Consider the following 27,018-nt stretch of genomic DNA (forward strand, 5'->3'; position numbering starts at 1 on the left):
AAGTGCTTGCAAATTAAATGTAGTATTTCCATGAAAAAAATGGCTGATTTCACAGTCTGACTTGGGTTAGTTCAGCTGCAACTTTCTTAAAATTATAGTTTTTTTTCTTCATGCACACAGTATTACCACATTAAGTAATATGGTCTTGCAGGTTAGGCTATTTTGTTGCATATACTGTACAGTATAAAATACGTTTAAAAAAAAAAAAATACTATGTGCAATGTAAAGGCTTCTAACAAACAAAAATATTACTTGAACACACTAAAAGATTACTGAGTGTTTATTGAGGTCAATATAGACCTACATTATGGACCCTGCTCAAGCATCAGATTTCCCCACTCACTCCCCTAACTCCCTATCCTCTCCTCCACTGCACACACACTATTGCAACTCTATTACACCCAGCCTTGCACCCAAGAATGACTAATCACCTGCACGCACTGTGCATATTTCATGGCAGCAGAAACATCTCACTGCCTGTCAGAAATATTAGCTCGCCAGGCGCCCAGATGATTTATACATTTTACATGACATTGCGGGCGCCTTAATTGCTCCAACCCCTCTTCTTCTGTCCCTCCTATATGATATGAGAGTGTGGGATTGTGATTGGAGGATTGGTGAGTGGGACCCTGTGGACACGATCAGAGGGAGGCCGGGTTTCTCTCTAATTAATGAAAACATAATTCAGCTCAGAGCGGATGTTCCTCTGGCGGTAATTAACGCGTCTCTATGTGACTTCAAGACTTCAATGTCGGGAGGGGGGGGGGGGGGGGGGGGCTATAGTTGTGTCATATCTATATGCGACATGAGAGAGACTCAGTGATTTAAGGCTTATTGTACTCAAAACAAATTGTATTCGTCACATGCTTCCAAAACAACAGATTGTAGACTAACAGTGAAAGGCTTACTTACATGGCCCGTGCCAACAACGCAGAGAGAAAGACAATAGAGAAGTAAAATACGTAACCATAAAAATAATACCAATAGGCTATCAGACTCTGGTTGAGTCACAGGGGCTGGAAACCCAGCAGAGGCAATACCAACAGCCATTCTGTAAATGCAACGAGGTTTGAGGGTAAAGAAGACACCTACCACCTAACGTTTATGGCTATAGACTGGAATGGTTAAGATACCCTTTTTTTTAGAAGGCACGGGGAAATTGGATTGCAACAATAACCATGGAAATCAATAGCCTATTCCAATATTGGTATTGTCTAGACCTCCAACATGTGTTACGATACGATAAAGAAGCAGATGAGACACTCTTGCATTTGGCCATCAAAGTATTAGACTCAACCCATACACTGACCTTTAACATGTATTGACAGCACTGGAACAATGAATTAGAGCTCTCATTGTTAAACAGAGGGCCCCTTATCACCAGAAACCTCTTACAAGCAACTCCCAGGCAAAGAGCTGCCAATATGGATAAAGCCTGCTGCTAACATCTGTGTGCTAAGAGCAGCCCACAGCCCTCTCTAATAAGGGGTGAAATGGTGGAGGGTTGGAGAGCGGGGGACTGGGGGAGTGGGCGAAGATGGGTAATTAGCTTAACGCCCAGTGGCTTCAACAATTTTTTGGTTAACTAGCAGGACATCTGATTTGAAAAGCAGGGATGATGATAGTGCAGTCTATTCATACCTGCATTGTCGTATCCTCTAAAACATGTGAAGGGCATTGATTACGGTTGTGTACTGTAAGACTGCACTTTGAGGCAGAGTTGGCAGGGTAAGATCTAAAAGGAGATGTGTTTTAATTCAAATGTCGATTAGCACAACACCCCCATTTGACACTTAACTCTCAATGTCAATCATTGAGTCAAATCCAGTGTGTTCGGCTCCAGAGATTTGATAGGTTAGACGAAAGATGTACAGTAGCACTAGCTACAATACATATCATTGCTGGTCTCAACCAGCAACAAAAAGTGAATGAAATGAGAAGGTGCTACCATTCATCACATGGTGTGGTTCTTGTGGCGAGGAGGAATCTAGTCGATGAATCACAGCAGCTGTTTTCCTCCCAAGGCCCATTAATTGTAAATGAACAGTGATTGAGTTTTCTTCCACAGAAACACTTGGCCTGGCTGGGCTCTGTTGAGGAGGAGACACAGAGGGACAGACAGGTTTACATTAGCTTTTGCAGCAGTTTGACATTTGTGACTCGTGTTTATGAAACTAGGTGTATGTCGCGCGTCACTATGTCACAGGAGAGCCATTTGAACATAAACTTTAAAAAAAAAAATCTAAATTCATTTTTGGGCAGAAATGCCTTCTGGAACATGTGAACTTTCACGTGCCTTAATAACTAACTTGTATGCCGTCTGTAAATACAAATAAATACGAATTGTTGGTTTAGCCACCGAAAAAGACAGGAACCTTTCCGCTAGCCATGATTGGCTGAGATAAAGGCTGAACATGCAGAGAGATGAGTTTGTAGCACGCTTCTGTCTATAACATGAGCTGGTCAGTATGTGTATGTAATTTCCTTTCTAATGCTGCTTTTTTGAAAGATATCACTTAGTAGAACTGCAAAAGTGTTGCTCTCCACTTTCTGGAGGACCGAGTTTTGAAATCAGTGGAATGCCTTGTGGAATTAAGAGTATGATAGCTAAGGAGATGGAGAAAATTCTGGCGTTTAATTGCAAATATGCAGAGGGAGTCGAAAAAGAACACAGAAGGCTGTTGTAAAAAACACTTGTCTCTGGATTACATCTTCAAACTAAGGGCAGACAGAGAGGGAGAAGCGTCCACCCATGTATACGGGTAAGATAGTCTAGCTAGCTACATTTTCAGATATTATAAGTTCCTAATTTTGTCAGAAAGTCGTTTTCATTTAAAGTTCAAACATACTGTTAGCTAGCTAGCTAATGTTAGCTTGCTGGCTTGCTAGCTAACGTTACATTATGTGTATGATCTGTTTAGTAATATTATTTGTTTCTCAGAGCCATTTACATTGCTAGTTATAGCCTAATGTTAGCTTAGCTAGCTAACATTGAACCTGGTTGGTTAGCTACCTGCAGATTCATGCAGGGTAGTAATGTTATGAGTTGGGATTACGGTTCATTGTTTAGCTAGCTAGCTACATTTCTAAACAAAAGACTCCACTATGCAAGTAACCATTTCACTACACCGTCTGTATCCTGTGCATGTGACAAATAAAGTTTATCAAATGAAATCATAGTACGTGTTTACTAGAGACGGTAATGTAAAGAACATGACCTGCACCAAAGTCAAATTAGGATATACCGTTAGGCCAATGAGACAATGTCCAAGTGAAAAAATTATCCAGTAGAATGCCCTGCTTTTATTTCGTCACACTCACAACCGTAAGCTATTTTCTGTAATTGGCTCGACATTAACTTGTAAATAATGATTTTGTTGTGAGTTTATTTTCCTGTAATAATGAAAACAAATGAGCTAAAGTGAAGACGTTGTCAGCTATATGATCATTATTTGAACTGGCAACCCAGCTAACTTAACATTAGCTAGCTAGATAACAAGCTAGAAACGAACCAAAACATTGTTTAGAAAGTTTATTTTAGTAGCCTGGTTTGCTAGATTGACATATACTAAATTTATTTTTAAACAGGTGGGTTTATTGGTGTTAAAATACACTAGTTATGATATTTTGAAACACCAGGCTGCTGATGTCATGCAGCCTGTAGTTTTTGTGTTTATACTTTTTCATAACGACAAGTTTGATGTCGGATGACAATAGAATGTTCATGATGTCACTGCAACAACTGTCCATAGATGTAGTATAAACCAACCTTTAGTCTTGAAATCTTTGGTTGGTTAGTACATTACATGGCCTCACATGTGAATCCTTAAAAAGATGGGTGGGGCTAAGGCTTAAGAGGGTGTGAACGATGCTGAATTGGTGTAGACAAAGCAGCGCTCTCCAGTAGGTTTACCAAAACATTCAAGGGCCATTTTCTCAAAAGTCAGGTTACACGTTTATCAACTTTCAAATCAGAATTACTGAATTACCAGAATTACTTTCCCATTGTTCCTCAACTGTAGTGTATGATATACCATTTTCTAGCTCTGAGTCTTTACTTTATCCAATGTAAAAAATACCATTTCAAATTTTTGCTACATAAGACCGAATCGAGCCAGTCGGTCACATTCAAACCTGTTTATGTTACATTTACATTTTAGTCATTTAGCAGACGCTCTTATCCAGAGCGACTTACAGTAGAGGGCATACATTTTATTACATTTTACATACTGAGACAAGGATATCCCTACCGGCCAAACCCTCCCTAACCCGGACGACGCTATGCCAATTGTGCGTCGCCCCACGGACCTCCCGGTTGCGGCCGGCTGTGACAGAGCCTGGGCGCGAACCCAGCCCAGCCTGGGCGCGAACCCAGAGACTCTGGTGGCGCAGCTAGCACTGCGATGCAGTGCCCTAGACCACTGCGCCACCCGGGAGGCTGTTCAAGAAGGAATAAGGCAAGGAAAGGATGAGAAAGGGGATTATTTTGTAATGGAAAATGCATGCAAACGAGAACCAATGCTGTGGGTAACTGGAAATGTATAGTGTTTATCATTATACACTGCCCTTAATAATGTACATTACATTACGGGAGGTCTGAGATCTTTTCCATTGATGCAACACTGTGGTTTGGGCTGCCGTTAATTAAGAAGAAACGTCAACTTAGATCTGTAGTGTGTGCATCCTCTCCCTTGAGCTAAAGGGTTAATTATGATGAAATAGACATCTTGTCCTTAAGATCCATTTTAGAGTCACATCACAGAATATCTGCCACATGAAGAAGGTATGAATAATGGGCACGAATGTATACACGCACACTCACACACACACACGTATATTGTGCATAACTGCCTGCATAGGACAACACATAAATTATTACACAAATAAATACATCTATATGATACTGAGCCAGGTGTGCATCTCAACCCTCCACTCAGATGTTTCACCCAAAATTCAATATAATCATCATATGGGTCAATTAAAGATTGCTGAGATTAAGCTATTCATAATACAGCATAAGTAGCAAAGAAAAAGGTCCTGGCCTTACCCTTATCAATTAATTCTAAAGGGTTCGCTCTCGGGTTTCCATGACAGCTGCAAATGTTAATGAATGTGCAAGTGGTGCATCAATGTACAAGAGCCCACTGCTGTGGCACGGAGCAGTGATGACTCAACCCACTTGCTCTGATCTTTGAATGATTTGTTCATCCAGTCTTCTCCGAGGCCAACAACTCTCTCGATGGGCCAGTAGTTGTGAGAAGTGGTTGGGGAGCAAGGCAGGTCAACAGGAGGTTGTTGTGTACTCTGATACAGAATCGGACACTTGTGTTCCAACTGGGTCATCATGGCTAGTGTCATATTATCTCATGAACAATACAGGCACTGCGGCTAATCAGATGTTAGCCTGTAGTGAACAATCATAGTTGGGTCACCTCACATACACAGAGCGTTACTTTCTCTCCTCCACTGTTTTGTTCCCGGCTTATGCCGTAGAGAGTTCCTGTGAGATCACACAGATGCCAAGCTCTTCTGGGCGGTTCCGTCATACTGTACGCCGATAGAAAGGAAGAAGGCAATCACGGCCTGGCCTCACTGAGGATCAGAGCAGCAGACCCAAATGCTTTTGATCAAGCCCTGCCTTTAGGGAGGGGGGAGGGGTCTAGTCAGGCATGTCTGCACAGTGGAGACCAAGCCCTGCCTTTATGGAGGGGGGAGGGGTCTAGTCAGGCATGTCTGCACAGTGGAGACCAAGCCCTGCCTTTAGGGAGGGGGGAGGGGTCTAGTCAGGCATGTCTGCACAGCGGAGACCATGCTTGAGACACTCAGCATACCACACCATTGGTGTAGCTATGTACTGTATTCTGCAATTCTAGCTTGACCCTTTAGTGAGAGCCTGAATGAAAACTCTTTGGTGGAAATGCAGTTACTTGTGTGTACTGATGCAATAATTTCACTTGGATGTTTGGATTACATTATAATGTACTGTATTTGTTTATTAAATGAATCAGAAATATGAATGCAATCGACCACAGGTTAGACGGAAACTTCAGACACAATAATGAGGATTTCTGATCAGTGATGCAGACAATGTCACCTGGTTAAGAGGGAGACAACAGTAGCGCTCTGCTAATAACCACTGCCATTAGCCACTGGAGTCTGAGGAGAGACCAGGCAGGAGCAACCAAGGACTTCAGATGGAGGGATGGAGCAGAAACAAAACGGAAGAAGAAAGAGGTGGGAAGAGGAAGGCTCATTAAAGTAGAGAGTACTGTATAATAAATCAACCTTTAAAAAGGAAATGTAATGCAGTCAAATCGAAATCACCCAGCAATGGAGTTTTAATTGCTATGCAAATGCTGTCTATGCCTCCTGACGCTCGATATGTGGGCCCTGCTTCTCACTGCTCCAATCACACCACAGCAGAGCAGACACTAGCTCTCTCAAACTCTAGGCAGAATGCTGCTTTCTCCCTAGAGTTCACAGTGGTTAGCTTCACCCACACTTGGCTCCATGTGAACTACAATCCTGACACTGTGTTTTAACGTTTACTAACGTCAATAATCATCGCTTAAGATACGGTTTTCGAAACATGGCTTTCATATCAGCAAAAAATGATCTTTCAAATAAAAAATATACACTTACTGTAGGAGATTTGCATCCATATGCTGTGTGTGTCTCGAGTTGATGAACTACACTTCCTCCCCAGTTATGCTGACACATAGGTGTACTGAGCACACTAGATAGCTAACTAGCACAGGTGGTCGCCTCTGTTTTTTGTCTGTCTTCCGTAAACAAGCGCTGTAACATGGAGATATGGCAGTGTGGGAACACTAACTCTAATCCTATGACGGTGTGTAGTAATTTAACCTTTTGTTTTTTGAAAATGTATTGTCGCTGATATGACAGATACACGTTCCTTATGTGTCTAAAAAAGTACCGCAAGCAATGAAGAAGATAACTAACTTTAGAACCTATTGATAAAGGTAACATCTATGAATGGGCTAAGCAGACACCCTCTCCCTTCATTAAACAACTGGGTTGCTATTACTGCCGTCCGACACATTGACGTCATCATTTTCACTGGTCCCGTCATTTGGGATGACATGTTAAACCGAGGTCCTCCTGACCATAGATCTATTGCACTTATTGCAAGTGTCCTGGCTACATTCCCAATCTACCCCTCATATCATGGCCACCTAATCATCCCCTGATTAATTGGCATGCATCGCTCCTCATCTCTCCACTGTGATAGCTGATGAGCTCTGGGACAGAAATGCCTGCACAGGCATCACTCAGGTGGGTGCTACACATTGATAGTGGATGAGGTGAGTTTTCCCATACAATGTAAAGCATTTTGAGCTGCTGGTGGAAAAGCTATGTAAAGCTATATAAATTGCTAATTTATTACTCTATGCCAACAACACTGTCAGCTATCCCACAGGAGACGCTATACAATACAGAGACAGGGTTCCTCTATAAGAGCATTTAATGAAAGTGCCCTCTAACAAGCCAGATAACTTCATTGAGCAGTGGTAATGCAGTTAGTGTGTTGCATATCTATTTGTTTTTGAGGAAGTAGTTTTTGTGCATGTAATGGCAGCCATCTATCAAGTAAGCAAGAGGAAGCAGTCAAGACCAGGAAGTGATGGTCTGTATCAGTGAAGTCAGGTGACAGCAAATCCATATCCCAGATTACAGCTGCCCCACTTAAGAGAAGAGGAAGAAGTGGAAAATACAGAAAAGTTTTGGAAAATGAAGTACAATCATACAATTAAATCCAAATGTGTCACGCCCTGACCTTAGTTATCTATGTTTTCTTTATTATTTTGGTTAGGTCAGGGTGTGACGAGGGTGGGTATGCTTGTTTTGTATTGTCTAGGTTTTTTTGTATGTCTAGGGGTTTTGGTAAGTCTAGGTATATGTATGTCTATGGTGAATTGGTTCCCAATCAGAGGCAGCTGTTTATCGTTGTCTCTGATTGGGGATCATATATAGGTTGCCATTTTCCCTTTTGGTTTTGTGGGTTCTTGATCTATGTTTAGTTGCCTGTCTGCACTATCCATATTAGCTTCACGGTTTGTTTTGTTATTTTGTTTGTTTTGTTCAGTGTTCGTTCTTTAAATAAAGAAGAATGTACGCTTACCATGCTGCGCCTTGGTCTCCTCCTTACGACGGCCGTGACAGAAGAACCCACCACAAAAGGACCAAGCAGCGTGTGAATGAGGAGCAGCCATCCTGGACCTGGGAGAAAGATGAGTGGAGGACATCCTGGACCAGGGAGGAGGTAATGGCAGGGGAAAAGTCCTTGCCATGGAAGCAGGTGGAGATAGCACAGGAGGAACGGCGACGATACGAGGGGACACGGTTAGCAAGGAAGCCCGAGAGGCAGCCCAAATACATTTTTTGGGGGGGGGCACACGAGGAGATTGGCTGAGTCAGGTTGGAGACCTGAGCCAACTCCTCGTGCTTACCGTGGGGAGTGTGTAACTGGTCAGGCACCGTGTTATGCAGAGATGCACACGGTGTCTCCAGTTCGCATTCTTAGCCCGGTGCGCTCTATTCCAGCTCCTCGCATTTGCCGGGCTAGAATGGGCATCCAGCCAGGACGTATTGAGCCAGCTCTACGTTCCAGATCTCCAATGCGCCTCCACGGCCCAGTGTATCCTGTGCCTCCTCCCCGCACTCGCCCTGAGGTGCGTGTCCTCAGCCCGGTACCACCAGTTCCGGCACCACGCATCAGGCTTCCAGTGCGTTTCCATAGTCCAGAGCTTCCGGCGACAGTACCCAGTCCAGAGCTTCCGGCGACAGTACCCAGTCCAGAGCTTCCGGCGACGGGCCACAGTCCGGAACCTCCAACGACGGGCCACAGTCCCGAGCTTCCGGCGACGATCCCCGGCCCGGAGCCTCCGGCGATGATCCACGGTCTGGATCTACAAAGGCGGAGGGATCAGTGTAAAGAGGGGGGGCGGAGTCCAAAACCAGAGCCGCCACCGAGGGTAGATGCCCACCCGGACCCTCCCCTATAAGTTCAGGTTTGCGGTCGGGAGTCCGCACCTTTGGGAGGGGGGGGGGTACTGTCACGCCCTGACTTTAGTTATCTATGTTTTCTTTATTATTTTGGTTAGGTCAGGGTGTGACGAGGGTTGGTATGCTTGTTTTGTATTGTCTAGGTTTTTGTATGTCTAGGGGCTTTGGTAAGTCTAGGTATATGTATGTCTATGGTGGCCTGAATTGGTTCCCAATCAGAGGCAGCTGTTTATCGTTGTCTCTGATTGGGGATCATATTTAGGTTGCCATTTTCCCTTTTGGTTTTGTGGGTTCTTGATCTATGTTTAGTTGCCTGTCTGCACTATCCATATTAGCTTCACGGTTCGTTTTGTTATTTTGTTCGTTTTGTTCAGTGTTCGTTCTTTAAATAAAGAAGAATGTACGCTTACCACGCTGCACCTTGGTCTCCTCCTTACGACGGCCGTGACAAAATGTGCAATTTCAATCCCTAGCGTTCTTAATTAAACTCTGTAATACTTCTAAAATCTCAAGCTTCTAACAAATGTGTTTGCTGGACATAGTTTTGCCATTTAGTAAAAGTAAACAAGTATGTATGCCAAAGGCAGAGCCATGGGTTACAGAGCTTAGAGTGCTTCTTATGGTGGTGATGCAACCCACACAGTGGCTTATGCACTTTCCTGTATGTATGGGGTTACATGCATGCATTACTCAAAGCTATGGTGAATAACAATGAAGTCAATGTCTAAAATTACATCCACAGCATTCGAATAACATGTGAAGCAGTAGCCTATTTATTTACATTACTCTGAAGCTAATGAACAATTAAAGCATGACCCATGTACCCTGACCATCAGGATATGGCGTGGATATATTTTCAGGATATCTTCCCTTTCATAGCAGCAAGGTACAAAGTCCAAACTTATGCCCATTAGGTCCATGTTAGATGATGTTAGAGTCATGTCAGGATTAGCTTGAGGACTCCAACTGAATTCTTCCGCTGCTCTATGTTCGCTACATACTTCAGTCTGAGACTGCCATCATTGAAGTGGCCACCACCATTTGTGGCGTCAAAATTGTCACCACAAAAAAGTCATCAGCGATTGGCTCATTTCTAACCAGAGTATCAAAACCAATAAAACATTTTCAAAACGCTGCTTTACCTACGTGTTATGGCCGTGAGAAGATGTTTTGGGGTGTAACTTGTCTGTGTTCTCTAAGAGGGGCTGCAGGGGAGGGAGAATTGAGCCGCATGGGTTGGAACCTAAATTATTTTCCAATTGTTTTGTTCTGAACAGAACCATTTTTTTCATTCCATTGTTCCGACCAGCAAAATAAAGTTCTGAATCGGTTCGAACTCCAAAAAAGTAACGGTTTATATTGTTCCTTTCAGTTCCTTGTGAAACCTCTGAAATACACAACATAAACGCAACATGTAAAGTGTTGGTCCCATGTTTCATGAGCTGAAATCAAAGATCCATGAAATGTTCCATACGCACAAAAAGCTTGTTTTTCTCCAATTTTGTTCACAAATTAGTTTACATCCCTGTTAGTGAGCATTTATCCTTTGCCAAGATAATCCATCCACCTGACAGGTGTCACATATTAAGAAGCTGATTAAACAGCATGATCATTACACAGGTGCATCTTGTGCTTGGGACACTGAAGGCCCGTTTAAAATGAGGAGTTTTGTCACACAACACAATGCCAGAGCTGTCTCAAGTTTTGAGGAAGCGTGCACTTGGCATGCTGACTGCAGGAATGTCCACCAGAGCTGTTGCCAGATCATTTTATGTTAATTTCTCTACCATAAGCCGCCTCCAACATTGTTTTAGAGAATTTGGCAGTACGTCCAACCGGCCTCACAACCGCAGACCGTGTGTATGGTATTGTGTGGGTGGGAGGTTTGGTGATGTCAATGTTGTGAACAAAGTGCCCCATGGTGGTGGTGGGGTTATGGTATGGGCAGCCATAAACTATGGACAACAAACACAATTGCATTTTATTGATGGCGCTATGAATGCACCGAGATACCGTGACCAGATCCTGAGCCCATTAGGGCTCCAGAGTGGCGCAGCGGTCTAAGGACCTGCATCTCAGTGCTAGAGGTGTCACTACAGACCCTGGTTCGATCCCGGGCTGTATCACAACCAGCCATGATTAGGAGTCCCATGGCCCAGTGTTGTCCGGGTTAGGGTTTGGCCGGGGTAGGCCGTCATTGTAAAAATGACATGATAATGCATGGCCTCATGTCGCAAGGATCTGTAAACAATTCCTGGAAACTGAAAATGTCCCAGTTCTTCCAATGCCTGCATACTCACCAGACATTGAGCATGTTTGGGATGCTCTGGATCATACTGTACGACAGCGTTTTCCAGTTCCTGCCAACATCCAGCAACTTTGCACAGCCATTGAAGAGGAGTGGAACCACATTCCACAGGCCACAATGAAATCTATGCGAAGGAGATGTGTCGTGATGCATGGGGCAAATGGTAGTCACACCAGATAATGACTGGTTTTCTGATGCATGCCCCCTACCTTTTTTAAGGTATCTGTGACCAACAGATGCATATCTGTAATCCCAGTCATGTGAAATACTTAGATTGGGCCTAATGAATTTATTTAAATTGACTGACTTCCTTAAAAGAACTGTAACTCAGTAAAATATTTGTAATTGTTGCATGTTGCGTTTATATTTTTGTTTAGTATAGATTTTTTTTACATTTAGCTCGACATTAAATTACTTCACCAATCAGTGCGGATAGAGCAACAAGCCTTGGAGCAGGCAAGATATAGCTAGTTGTTTACATGGGGAAAAAAATGCAAAGAATGTAAAAGAGCGTTATTTACCAGTTCCCAAGATTTTAAAATAAGTTATTTTCTGGAACAGTATAGATCACTTTCGTTCCCGGTTCTGATTCTGTTCCTCAAAAAATGTCATCCTTCCCTCTTTGCATACATTACATATTGTATAGGTTTATATTGAACTAAATCTGATTTAAATTAGTATGCAGTTAACAATCACACAGCACTGCTATCATTGGTGATGTGGTGATGAACAGGTTTGAGTTGAGGACCTAGACTGGGGAATATAAATGCATCCACTTTGGGAGCTGTTGCTAGGTTACATTCAGTTTAACAGAATAATGACATGACCTGGTTTAAACTGTTAAGAAACATGCCTCTGCTATTTCTATTTTTAAAGTTGTGGCAAAAACTCATTATATAAAATACATATCCACTAAATACTGCAAAAAATACAGGAATTTGTATGTTTTCCTCGCCTCCTCCAAGCTGTCGTATTGCAAGGCAAAGCAAAGACAGGACAAAGAGTGACAGATGCTATCTGTTTTAATGGGTATATACATAACATTAGTTGGGCTAAAGCCTTGTTTTGTGCCTGCATGAGTTTCTATCATCGAGCATGTGAAATGACTGGAAGTGACTGAATAAACGTTACTTAGAGAGCATCGCCTTATCTCTGAACATCACATTATACCTGTGGACAGAAGTCCTTGGAAAAGCAGGATGGGAGCAAGAGGCAATTCTTAACAAAATGCATTACACACCTCCAGACTGGATGACTAGCTGTATTGTGTAATGCTCATATCTAGCTGGAAAACCACAAACACCCTTTATTACTTTTAAAATAGTCATCGAGATAGTTAACATTTAGCACTGTATGATGACCCGTTTGTGGGTCATCATACAACACACTTTGAAAGTAAAAATTGCACCACTGAAGGGTTGAAAAGGCCCTTGCAATTAGGTTATGTAATTCAACATATGTGAAGTAACAGGAGACGTTCACACCAAGGATAGACAATAGAGTACACAAACCAAATAAACCTACATACAGTTACATCCCATCTGTAACGGCAGCCTTCCTCTTCGTCTGAAGAGGAGGTGTAGCAGGGATCGGACCAAGACGCAGCGTATTCCGTGTTCAACATGATTTAATCAACAAGACAAAAACTGTGACCACTTACACCGATACAGCCCTATCTGGTGCAGAGAAAACACAAAGACAGGAAACAACCACCCACAAACCCCAACACAAAACAAGCCACCTATATATGATTCCCAATCAGAGACAACACAAAACACCTGCCTCTGATTGAGAACCATATTAGGCCAAACATAGAAACAGACAAACTAGACACACAACATAGAATGCCCACCCAGCTCACGTCCTGACCAACACTAAAACAAGCAAAACACACAAGAACTATGGTCAGAACGTGACACCATCCACTTGATATGCTCAAGAGAAGGGTCATTCCACGAAATGAGTGCCTTTTGCATCCCTTTAATATTTTAAGTAGAAATTGTGCACAAATATTGAATTTTAACCCTGGGATAAAACCACCTAAATTATATTTTTTCAAATTGAAATTTGATGGCTTTTCCTAGAGTGACCCCAACATTAGAAAGAGTGAAACATCGCTTTTGTTCATATTTACATGAAAGCTGTACACCACCAGGGTACAAAGATTGTCTTAGAGTAATTTTTGACCCGGCAGTTATAAAATCCTTTACACGCCACAAAAACCACAAAGACACACACACACACACACAATGAGAAATTGAGATTATGGGTGCTACTGATTGAACTTGTGCATGTGCAGCATCTCCCCTCCACGACCCCACACATGACTCAAGTTCACAGACAAAATAAAAACTATTTCAGACAAAATAAACATTTCTTGAAAGTGTTGTTTACTAATGGGGAATGCAGTTAGAGGCTATAAAGGTGCTGCAGATGATAGTCCCCCCAGTTCTCTTTGCTGAAGCCATGAGTGCACGTTTCAGAGCCCAACAGGTCGTAGATCAGATTTTTTCAGATGTCCACGAGGAACAAGAGAACAATGATTTAGAAGAGGAGGAGGTATCTGAAGAAGAAGATGGGGAAGAATACAACCCAGAGCACGATGCATCATCTTCAGATGAAGAAGAAATCCCCCAAGCTGAGAGACATTTTTGTCAAAGAACAGCAAAATAACATGGTCCTTGTCACCATATAACAACCAGGGCAGGGTGGCAGCACAAAATGTCATAAGGATGACCCCAGGGCCCACAAGACATGCAGTTGCCCATGCCCAGGACATCACCGCAACATTCTACATGTTCATCACACCAGCCATCGAAAAAATCATCCTGGAGATGACAAATTTGTAGGGTTTCTGTAAATATGGAGTCAACTGGAAAAGAATGGATGAGAGTGACCTGTGTGCCTACATAGGGCTGCTAATCTTAGCGGGTGTGTATAAGTCCCGAGGCGAGGCTACATGTAGTCTCTGGGATGTAGAGAGTGGAAGGGCGATTTTCCGTGCCACGATGCCACTGAAAGTCTTTCACGCTTTCTCAAGAATGCTACAATTTGATAACCGTGAGTCAAGACGTGTGGGAGACAAACTGGCGGCCATAAGAGAGGTCTGGGAGAAGTGGGTGGAGCGTCTGCCATACCTCTACAACCCTGGGCCTGAAGTAACAGTGGATGAGCAACTGGTTCCATTCAGAGGTACATTTTTATTTTCATATCTGTAATGTAAGGTATTTTCACTGTTAATTTTATTATGTATTGCTGTAATATCATTGATTTATGTGATTGTTTTCTGTGACCCTGATACTAATTACTGATAGTAATCTCTTTGTCAAAAGGTTGCTGTCCTTTCCGGCAGTATATGCCCAGCAAGCCAGCAAAGTGTGGCATCAAGATATGGGTGGCCTGTGACACACAATCAAGCTACACTTGGAAGAAGCAAGTCTTCACAGCGAAGCTGACCAGTGGAGGCCCGGAGAAGAACCAGGGGATGCGGGTTGTGCTTGATGTGACAGATGGACTGAGGGGGCACAATGTCACGTGTGACAATTTCTTCACCTCTTATAAACTCAGCCAGCAGCTCCTGAAGAGGAAAGCACAGTTAGAAAGAACAAGCCTGAGCTCCCCCCTGCACTCCCCGCAACAAGGGGGAGAGAGGCCTTCTCAAAGTTTGCCTTCACCCCCACCACCACTCTAGTTTCTTACCTCCCAAAGAGGAACAAGAATGTGGTCCTCCTGAGCACACTGCACAAAACGGCTGAGATCAGTGATCGTGAGGACAGGAAGCCAGCCATCATCCTGAACTACAACAACAAAGGAGGCATGGACAACCTGGACAAGGTGATTGGAACTTACAGCTGCAGGAGAATGACTGCCCACTGGCCCCTGGTCATCTTCCATAACATCATTGATGTGTTCTCATACAATGCCTTCGTGATATGGAACAAGATCAACTCTACCTGGATGCCTGATAAGCGGAACAAGAGGAGGGTGTTCCTGGAGCAGCTGGGAAAGGCACTTGTAACCCCACACATTCAAAGAAGTGAGCTCGTCCCCCGCACAGTAGCCTCTGCAGTGCTTGTGAAAGCTGTTCAGGGGGCTGAATCTTGTCCTAATGCACCTGAGGCTGCAGCTGGGGCAGGCAAGAGGAGGAGATGCTAATTCTGCCCCCCAAAGAAGGACTGTAAAACAAATACTATGTGCTGCACATGTGCGAAATACATCTGCAAAGTCCATGAACACACACTTGCATACTGTCCTACTTGTGCTAATTAGAGTTGAATGATTTATGTTCTTCACGTTTTTCTTTTGTATCTATTATCTTATTTTATTCTTATTTATTGTTGTTGTTTATATACCTTACTGTGTGGGGGTAATGGTTAAAAAAATGGGAGAAGACTAGTACTTTGTAGTTGAGTTCCTGTCACGGCAGTCTAAGTCCTCCTCCTCCTCAGACGAGGAGAGGCGAGAAGGATCTGAGGACCAATGTGCAGCGTGGTAATTTTCCATGATTTAATTAACACAAAACAAGACACTATACAAAATGACAAAACAAACTAACCGTCACAGTCCTATCTGGTGCAGACAAAACACAGAGACAGGAAACAACCACCCACAATCCCCAACACAAAACAAGCCACCTATATATGATTCTCAATCAGGGACAACGATTGACAGCTGCCTCTGATTGAGAACCATATTAGGCTGGACACAGAAACAGACGAACTAGACACACAACATAGAAATTCCCACCCAGCTCACGTCCTGACCAACACTAAACAAGCAAAACACATAAGAACTCTGGTCAGGACGTTACAGTTCCTCATTGTACAGTATATATAAGTGCTATCTCTTGCTAAAAAAATGTATGTTTACATCTATGCAGTACCTTTAGCAATAATAAAAATAATAATAAACCTCTACTTTAGTAAAGAAAACAATTTTGACAGGTGTGTTGTAATAAAAACGAGTGGTGTCCACTGATTAAATGCAATCTTTTTGCATTGTGAAGCGGGAAAACCAAGTTTTTCACAAAGTTTGTGATGAACGACAGGTTGTTTCTTTATGCAAAATATATTTGGGGTTTATGTAACGAACGTCGTCGGGAGAAGGAGAAGAGGACCAAGGTGCAGCGTGGTAAAGTGTCCATGTTAATATTTATTTTTAACTCAGAACACTAAAACAAAAATAGACCAACACGAAACAGTTCTGTCTGGTGCAGACACAGAGACAGAAAACAACTACCCACAAACACAGGTGGGAACAGGCTACCTAAGTATGGTTCTCAATCAGAGACAACGATTGACAGCTGCCTCTGATTGGGAACCATACCAGGCCAAACACATAGAAGTACAAAACATAGAACAAAACATAGAATGCCCACCCCAACTCACGCCCTGACCAAACCAAAATAGAGACATAAAAAAGGAACTAAGGTCAGGACGTGACAGTTTAAAATTCAATTAAGCTGCTTTATATTAGGGGTTTAGTGAAAGCGGGTAATTTTTTACCCTTAGGACAAGGGGAGTATACCGAATGTTAAGAATACACAAGGGTTAAAAGCCTGTTATATTGAATGAAGTGCCCTTTAATATAGACCACATGGAAAATTCAATACATCAGATTTTTTAAATGAATAAAGACTTGCTAAAGTGCCAAAATCCATCATTTTGACATGTCCCTCTGTGCATCCTCTGCAACTTCCAGAAATGTATCTAAGTTTACACCATCATTGTAAAGCCTTAGTTATTTTGTTGCTTTGACAAAGTAATTCCTGAAGATTATTATTTATTTCATGTGATTCATTTTAAGGTAAAAAAAACCTGGCCCTACTTTTAACCTCTAAAAGTCTCAGCCTTGGGATGGGGGGGGGGGTCTAAGATAACATGAAATTGTTTTTAGATGGTAAAGGATCCATACCATGGATCCTTTAGCTACGTATTTGATTTATAATTTTAGGACCCTTTTAGGTATAAAAAAATATTTAAAAATAATTTGATAAAATATTGAATTTGGCCTTTACTACTATAGCCCATACAAACACATTGAATAACACATTCATAAACGACAAAAAAGACAGTCAACAAATGTATCATAAGGAATAAGGTTTTGAAGAGTCTGTCCTATAGGCGATATAAGAAAGCTCAGGAAATATTTCAGTTTTTTGGACACATATTTAACCCCTTATTTTTGTTGGCAAAAAACTTCCTCCACACTTCCATTTGTTTGTATGGGTTACCTTCAGGTGAGTCCCATGACACTTGTGGGGGAAACTACCAAAGTTTTTGTGAGGAGACCGATTTTTGGGATGTCTCATGGTCTGACAAACAACGTTGTAGCTAGGCCACCTTCCACCGCAGATGCGGAAGGCCGACATATGCGTATGCGGTCGATTGAGACGCAGTCCATGCAAAATACCTGATATCTCTAGTTTAAACTGACGGGTGCGTCAATAGACTCTTAACTCTCGTTTTAATGTTTTTTAACGGTTCCTTTTCAAATACTTTTTTCAAAAGAAACATTGAACGTATAATAGTCAAATCATAGTGTGGCCATTTTGTGGTGGAAAACTGAGCGGGTCGAGCATAACACATCTGTTACACATAGATAGACAGGCTAGAAAGGTTTTCACAATTTCATTTTTTTTTGTGAAACTTGCATTCAATTTCCCCTCCCTGTTGCACACAACAAGCTTCCATTCCTCCTGTCACATGGGGATTTATGGCTGATTTAAGATGAAATCATCAACACTGCTATGGTCCACCCTGTTACTTCATTTGGCACTTATTAATTAATAGGCACTTACATTTGGCACTTAATAGGCACTTACTATTAAGTACCAAATGAAGTAACAGGGTGGACCATAGCGAAAACTTGTTTTTAGAATTTTTTGCTAATTTATACTAAATAAAAAACAGGAATGAAAAACATAAGGCTGTAATGTAACACTGTGTAAGGACCCACGCCGGAGATTAGAAGCAGGTACGGGGAGTCAACATTTAATATGGAACAGACATGAAACAAGACAGGCACAGCGTCAGCACACGGGTATACAAGGACATATGACAATCAATGCAGCAGCGTGGAACAGAGATGGGGAACTGACAAATATAGGGGAGGTAATAAACAGGTGATTGAGTCCAGGTGATTTCAATAATATGCTGATGCGTGTGGCGGGGAAAAGCAGGTGTGGCAGGAGTGCGCAATGCTGGAGAGCCTGGCACCCTCGAGCGCCAGGGGGGAAGAGCGGGAGCAGGCGTGTATATATTTACATAAGTGTTCAGACCCTTTGCTATGAGACTCGAAATTGAGCTCAGGTGCATCCTGTTTACATTGATCCTCCTTGCGATATTTCTACAACATGATTGGAATACACCTGTGGTAAATTCAATTGATTGGACATGATTTCAAAAGGCACATATCTGTTTATATAAGGCTCAGAAAATAATCGCCATTTTTATCATTCTAACCAACTTGGAGGGTCACTCCTACATATTATATCACTCACACATTATCCTTTGGAAATGCATAATTATGGATATGAATGTCCTTCTCTTTATGGTGCAATATCCTTCTTTGTATATTTGGGTATTATCCTACACACGGGCTATTATTTTAATAATCTCCACCCCCAAACAAGACAAAATTTGGTTGGACCAAACCTGAACCAATCACAGACGTGTATGTTTCAAGTTTGGATATCACAGTACATCACAGTACAGTAGAGTAGAATACAGTACAGTAGAGTAGCAGTACAGTAAAGTAGAGTTTAGTACAGTACAGTATAGTGCAAAACAGTACATTATACTCTAGTGTGCTATACAGTACTGTACTCGACTGTCTGGACTGGACCAAATCTGAACCAATCATGGACGTCTATGTTTAGGCCAAATCATGGCCGGACCGGACCCAAAACCTACGCCTATGTACTTTGAAAATCAAGGCCAGGGCGGACTGAATTTCAACTACTTTTCAACGTTCATGGATGTCCGGTGTCGGTCGGGGCTCAGGGGTAAGGATGCTGGTTACAGTAAATGGAAAGAGAGGGGGCTTATGGGTATGTGTCAGTAATACCCATGAGCCGGGAGAGGTAACATTAACTAGATATAGAGAAGACTGAGAGAGTTAGGGGTTGTCCAAATGGTTTTCCCATTGACCACCAGACGACAGAAAGAGAAGGAAAACAGTTATGAGCTGGACATAACAGTATGCCAGTAGAAGGTGAGGACAGTAGCAGGTGACCCAACTGTGGCTTGTCACTACTATGATTCCCCATCGTAGCCAATTCAAATGCAGTCATTCTGTTACCAATTTGGCAACAGAATTCTGAATTTTAACCACTTAATAATTCAGAAACAAAATTCTTATCAGTTAAAACACTATAACTGGTAGGTCTACCTTTACTATTACTTCTGTGAAATAAGAAAATATCTTAAAGATATGTAGGTTTTTGGTAACAGAATGACAAGACACAAGGCCATATTTCTTAAAAATAATCAGTAAATGGTTTATAAGGTGCTACATTAATCATCAACTGATGTATTAGTATGTGCATTTACTCACATTTACAAATGCACTCATTAACAAGTATTAAATATCCCATTTATGACGTATATAAATATATTGATAAATATGCATATGGTCAAACCATTAATCAACCATTAACAAATGGCTTATAAATAATCTTATGAGTTGACAATAACTCCTTTATCACTGGTTTATAAGTACATTAGTAATACATTATTATTAATTTATCATTTACACAAATTGTGAACCTACTATGCTCAAACACCTTATTCATTATCTTATAAATCATTAATAAACCATTTAAAATAGTGTTCATAAATGCATAAATTACTATTTAAAGATTGCTTATTGACATTTACAAACATAGGAATAATGATTAATAAATGGCAAGTAAACTCTTTACAAACTATTTATAAAGCTTTATTAAGGGACCTTAATATAAAGTGGTACCTACAAATGTACATCCCCAAGCTGCACATGGCTCTCTGGCTACCAAGGAAATCAAGTAATAATTAAACAACAGACACTTTGAGATATAAAAACAACCTTTCCCTTTCAAACGGAATCCTCCTGCAAAAGCAACATGAGCTCAGAACGAATGGTCACATTGTTGGGCTGAGATAAATTTAGAGCACTCCATCAAAATGGCAGGAACCACTCAGTCTATCTGATTGCTTACCTCTTGCAACAATATTGGCCTCTAAAAGGCCCACAAATCAATACAGTATACTTGACAACCCCATTTGCATCATGTTACTGTAGCAGTTTTTAAGGCTGACGGCATCATCAACTTTACCCAGTAACAGACCATTTTAGCCCAAAAACTGGTTGCCTCTGCCAGGAGGCTGAAACTAGGCCGCAAGTGGATCTTCCAGCAAGACAATAACCCAAAGCACACATCAAAATCTACAAAGAAATGGTTAATTGACCATAAAAATCAACATTTTGCAATGGTCATCTCATTCCCCGGACTTGAACCCCATTGAAAACCTGTGGTTTGAATCGAAGAAGGCAGTCCATAAGCGCAGACGAAGGATATCAAGAATCTGGAAAGATTCTGTACGTTCTGTAAGGGTCTAAGATCCCTCCAAATGTGTTCTCCAATCTCATTAAAAAAAAAAATGTAAGGCTCAGTGCTGTTATTTTCGGAAGGTGAGGTATTGAAAGGTATTGGAAAAAGGGGTGCATATAATTTTGACCCCTATCTTTTGGGGAAAAGAGATGACTACGTGATAAAAAAAAACTCTTACTCTGAGCAATTGTATTAGTATAAAATAATATAATTTAAGAAAAAATTGCATTAGCTTAGTGTTTGTATTATTAATTTTATACAGTATTTTTGGCTCATCTTTATCAAGGGTGCCAATACTTCTGGGCCTGACTGTATATTCTATCACACATCAAGGTAAACATTACAAAGTCAATATCTATCATGGTTTCTCACCTTGTTTTTTATAGATCTGAATGACAAAAATCTATTTCATGTTGAAGACATACACTACATGGCCAAAAATATGTGGGCAATTAAGTATGGCTCGCAGTCGGCGTTCCAATTCATCCCAAAGGTGTTCGCTGGGGTTGAGGTCAGGGCTCTGTGCAGGTAAGTCAAGTTCTTCCACACTGATCTCGAAAAACCATTTCTGTATGGACCTTGCTTTGTGCACGGGTCATTACCATGCTGAAACAGGAAAGGGGCTTCCCCAAAATGTTGCCACAAAGTTTGAAACACAGAATTGTCTAGATTCTAGAATGTCATTGTATGCTGTAGCGTTAAGATTTCCCTTCACTGGAACTAGCTCGAACCATGAAAAACAGCCCAAGAACATTATTCCTCCTCCACCAAACTTTACAGTTGGCACTATGCATTTGGGCAGGTAGTATTCTCCTGGCATCCGCCAAACCCAGATTCGTCCGTCGGACTGCCAGATGGTGAAGCGTGATTCCTCACTCCAGAGAACGCGTTTCCACTGCTCCAGAGTCCAATGGTGGCGAGTTTTACACCACTCCAGTCAACGCTTGGCATTACGCATGGTGATCTTAGGCTTGTGTGAGGCTGCTAGGCCATGGAAACCCAATTCTTGAAGCTCCCGACGAACAGTTCTTGTGCTGATATTGATTCCAGAGGCAGTTTGGAACTCGGTAGTGAGTGTTGCAACTGAGGACAGCTGATTTTTACGCACTACGAGCTTCAGCACTCGGTGTGGTCTACCATTTAGCGGCTGTTGCCATTGTTGCTCCTAGACATTTCCACTTCACAATAACAGTGCTTACATTTGACAAACTGAGTTGTTGGAAAGGTAGCATCCTATGACGGTGCCATGTTGAAAGTCACTGAGCTCTTCAGTACGGGCCATTCTACTGCCAATGTTTGTCTATGGAAATTGCATGGCTGTGTGCTTGATTTTATACACCTGTTAGCAACAGGTGTGGCTGAAATAGCCGAATACAGAAACTTGAAGGTGTGTCCACATACTTTTGGCAACGCAGTGCACCTCACATAACTCATAGTGATAATTCATGCTTTTTTAATATTAAGAACAAATCTGCCAAAAGTCATAATTTCCTTGGTCATGGAAGTGAGACTGCAATCAGTGGACATCAGATGTCCCATCGAAGAGTTAGTATAGGATTCTCAGAAACAATTTAAAAACATTTTTAAAAGGATCGCCTAGCAGAACCACATGGTTAAATTTGAGGATATTTCATGTGTCTGATTGACTTATCATTGTGAGATACTAAGTAAGTCATTGAAATCCAAAGACCAGTTTCTGCCAACATGAAGAGTGAAAAACAGGATTTTCCCTAGAGGGGGAAGCTGTGAAAAACTAAAATAAGATAAAGTTCTCTGTCAGTGAGCGAGCAACGACAGATGGGGAGGGACTTTGATGACAGAGGTTCAACCATCTCTCTCCTCTGAAGTAGAACGTCTACTGACCTTTTTCAGAGAGCTGATTTTTTTATGCAGAAAGATGTCAAAACCAGAATCCAATTCATGGTCAAGTGATGTGACAGGGAATAAAGAGACAGTGAGGATACAGCCAATGAAGACCAAATTTGACAGAGATGACAAAATGTGTACAGTTTCCCACTTCTGGCTTTATCCCATTTATGGGATGTGGGACCAGTAAACCAGTTAATTTAAATGATTATGAGTTGAGCATTATAATTAACTTGATGTTACTTCTACATACTGAAAGTGCAATGCACTTCTTTACAGACAAGACAAAAGTGAAATAAAAGTTCATCAGATGTTTTGAGGAGTGCAGTTTGGTCTCTCAAAACAGGGTTGTTAGTCTGAAGACAGAGTTCATGTTCAGTTTCCATGCAAAGATTTATCCACAGAGTATAGTTTCCAAAAATGTCTCGATTCATGTCACTCTGACATGGCCTAAACTGATTCCCCCAGTCAGTGTAATCATCAACGTTCTCTAGTTGAGATCTCTACAACTCCATGATGTTTCCCAAAATGTATTAATAATTCACATCTGTATTTCTACCTCCTTGTGTAAAATAAGACATTATTTTGTCAATTCAATGCAGACAAAGCTATTGGAAAAGCGAGCTATGTCTACCAGCTGCTGGTGGTAATTGGTACTACAAACAATGTACAGTATATCTACAGTATGAGTAGCCCATAGAGTAGTGTTTTATGACTCTACATGTCATGAATTTAGTCACTTTTACTGTTTTCTCAAAGCCTACTTTGGTTTCTTGTGGATGATTAGAATCCTTTTTATTATTAATGTTTTATTATTTTGTATTGCCACTTTCCACAGACATCATTATTTTAAAAAGCACTTTTACGTTTACACAAGCAGCACTGTTCTTCTTCTGTTCTTTGGTATTTATTTTTTATTTTTTGTGATATCCAATTGGATATCGGGAGAGGCGAAGGTCGAGAGACATGAGACGTGTCTGAGAATACCATATAACTGGCTAAAGTGGCAGCGTGCATGCGCCCGGCCCGCCACAGGAGTCGCTAGAGCGCGATGGGACAAGGACATCCCGGCCGGCAAAACCCTCCCCTAACCCGTGCGTCGTCATGGGTCTCGCGGTTGCGTATCTGTAGTGACGCCTTAGCATTGCAGTGCCTTTGACTGCTGCGCCACTCGGGAGGCCAACTAATTGGTCTTTTCACCAATCAGATCTGAAAAAGATCTGATGCGATTGGTCAAAAGATCAATTAGTGGAAAAAAGATCAGAATTGGGCTGCCTGTCTAAACATAAAAATTCTGCTATTACACAAGACTGTTCAAAGGGAGCTTTAAACCAATTTAAGGCCAATTCAAAATTGGTTGTGGTTCTTTTATTTTATGTACTGATTAAATATAAGTAAAGCACCACCTTTCCATGTAACACAATTAATGAAAATAACGTTCTGTTGCAAAAAGACTAGAGAATGTCAATCAAAAGATATTGAAATTATCAAACTAGTTTGTTCAGTTTTCTCTATTGGCTGCACCTGCCAGTTAATTGATTGTCTTGTGGAAGTAACGCCCATGGTACATTTTGCTAGTCTGCAACACGTGGAAGTGTTGCCTAACAGGAAGTAAAGTAAACAGAACAGTGTTGAGAAATCTCCAACAGAAATGGGGCTGAGTTACATGCTTCTGCTCTTCTCTGGCTTGTGCTCAATTGGTAAGATCTTATTTTAATAGGATGAAATTGTCTGTGTTTAGTTCCTGTAGCATGTCATGTTTGTGAAGCCAGTTTGTTATCTAGGTTTTCTTAGGCTTGAGGATTTGTCAACTTATGTCCACAATTTAACAATTCTAATTACTTTACCATAACCACACAATGTCTGTAATTACAAAAATGTTGAATAATGAATTGTCTTTTGATCAGTAGTAGTGCATGACCGCTAATGATTATTCTTGTGAAATAATGCAGCTGTATCCTGTTAGCGTTAGACCCTTATGGCTTGGTTTCTTTGTGGAGAGTCAGATTTCTCTGCTCATGTTGGTTGACTTTATCGGTATGAGAAATATTGTCACTTGCCTTTGGCTACAGTTCTGACTGTCAGTTGTAGCACAGTCTTGCGGAAGCTGGCCAAATTCTGTGTTTTATAGGAAGTGTAAGACCTGTAGAACCTAAAACCTAACGTAACAAACATTTAGTGAATGTTGAATTAGCTTTTTTCCCCCCAGTCAGTTGCCAAAGGTTAGTGCCTGGCGCTCCATATAAGATCAACACAAATGACAAGGGCGTCCTAAAAGCGGTGCTTCATGGGACCTATTCATTTAACAATCAGACCAATGATGCTTTTCTCTTCAAGCCATCTGCAATTGAAAAAGCCAACGGACAGGTATGGAGGACTGACATTTTATACTGAAGTAGTCGTATTTCGAATGTGTTCAATATGGTGTTGAAATAAGGATGAAAGCTATGTTGAATTGAAGTCCATGCCTCACTGGTATAGTCCAACTATATTGTGAACCATACCATTTGGTATTGTTTCCCAACTCAGGTCCTCGAGTCCAACATCACATATGTTGTAGCCTTGGATAAACAACTTACGGAGCTGTGAGGGGAACGGCACCTCCGTACCTTCAGGCTCTGATCAGGCCCTACACCCAAACAAGGGCACTGCGTTCATCCACCTCTGGCCTGCTCGCCTCCCTACCTCTGAGGAAGTACAGTTCCCGCTCAGCCCAGTCAAAACTGTTCGCTGCTCTGGCACCCCAATGGTGGAACAAACTCCCTCACGACGCCAGGTCAGCGGAGTCAATCACCACCTTCCGGAGACACCTGAAACCCCACCTCTTCAAGGAATACCTAGGATAGGATAAAGTAATCCTTCTAACCCCCCCCCTCCCCCCTCCCCCCCCCCTCCCCCCTCCCCCCCCCTCCCTTCCCCTCCCCCCTCCCTTCCCCTCCCCCCTCCCTTCCCCTTTCCCCTCCCCCCTCCCCCCTCCCTTCCCCTTTCCCCTCCCCCCTCCCTTCCCCTTTCCCCTCCCTTCCCCTTTCCCCTCCCTTCCCCTCCCTTCCTTAAAGAGTTAGATGCACTATTGTAAAGTGGTTGTTCCACTGGATATCATAAGGTGAATGCACCAATTTGTAAGTCGCTCTGGATAAGAGCGTCTGCTAAATGACTTAAATGTAAATGTAATTGAGGAATAGATGATTAGTTCAATCAGGTGTGCTTGTCCTGGGCTACAATACAAATGTGTGCTGTTGTGGGTACTCAAGGGCTGGAGTTGGGGAAACACTTGCATATTGTATGGTTCACAATATAGTTCAGGGCTGCCCAACCCTCTTCCTGGAGATCTACCATCCTGTGGGTTCATTCCAACCCAAATTTAACACACCTGATTCTACTAATTAACTGCTCAACCAGACCTTAACTAGCTGAATCAGATATGCTAAATTAGGGTTGACTGAACCCACAGGACAGTAGATCTCCGGGAAGAGGGTTGGGCAGCCCTGATATAGTTGGACTACACCAGCGAGGTGCAAACTTCAGTTCAATGTAGCTTTCTGTTACAGATTGTAAAGGGACTCAAATACATTTTGGAAGTAGACCTCTCACGGACCGTGTGCCGCAAAAATGGACACAGAGACCCAGACCTGGCCAACTGCAAGTTCCAACCAGATAGTTTGTTGCAGCAGGTATTATACGTTTTTAGTTTAGAAGTAAGTAGTGCATTGAATTGAAATATGATACATTATGTTGAAGTTGTATGTATAGCAATTGGGTGAAGGTCAGCACTAATTTTGGCTGGCAAGTGGATCATAGTTAAAAGTAATAACATTGGAGTGATTCATTATAATAGTACATTTGTCTTTCAGACCTTCCACTGTGACTTTGAGGTTTGGACTATGCCTTGGCTCCACTTCATGAAGACTACCTATTTTTCGTGCAGCCCATCTGACCCACCTTCAACTTCTCCATGAAACCCAATCCATCATTTCAATGTTCTGAGGAAGTTCCTAAGCCGTTTCCCTCCAAACATGATTACATAACTGAGCATTTTCATTTCTCGAAATAAAATTGAGCCTTAACGTATAGTGTAACAATGGCAATTACTATATGTCTTGAGTACCAATATGTATTTTAGGCTAACTTATACAGCTTCAACCTAAAGCCACCTAACCTTGTAATCAAATAAAATGGTGGACTGCTTTATCCCTTGCAAATTATACAATGAATTATAATCATGTTA

General features: G+C 41.8%; 1 protein-coding gene across 2 annotated transcripts; it reads left to right on the forward strand.

Annotated features, from left to right (window-relative positions):
• Positions 1-24,386: 24,386 nt before the first annotated feature.
• On the forward strand, positions 24,387-26,866 carry LOC120046521 (cystatin-F-like). 2 transcript variants are annotated; one of them, XM_038991826.1, is made up of 4 exons: positions 24,387-24,493; positions 25,003-25,160; positions 26,342-26,464; positions 26,645-26,866. In XM_038991826.1, exons 1-4 carry the CDS (start codon positions 24,445-24,447, stop codon positions 26,747-26,749), a joined length of 435 nt encoding a protein of 144 aa, XP_038847754.1. In that variant the 5' UTR covers positions 24,387-24,444; the 3' UTR covers positions 26,750-26,866. The 2 variants fall into 2 exon arrangements, with proteins under 2 accessions (XP_038847754.1, XP_038847753.1); XM_038991825.1 differs by having other exon boundaries at positions 24,430-24,493; positions 24,988-25,160.
• Positions 26,867-27,018: the final 152 nt, after the last annotated feature.

This window comes from Salvelinus namaycush, chromosome 4 (genome assembly GCF_016432855.1).
Source record: "Salvelinus namaycush isolate Seneca chromosome 4, SaNama_1.0, whole genome shotgun sequence".
Classification (NCBI taxonomy): Eukaryota; Metazoa; Chordata; class Actinopteri; order Salmoniformes; family Salmonidae; genus Salvelinus; species Salvelinus namaycush.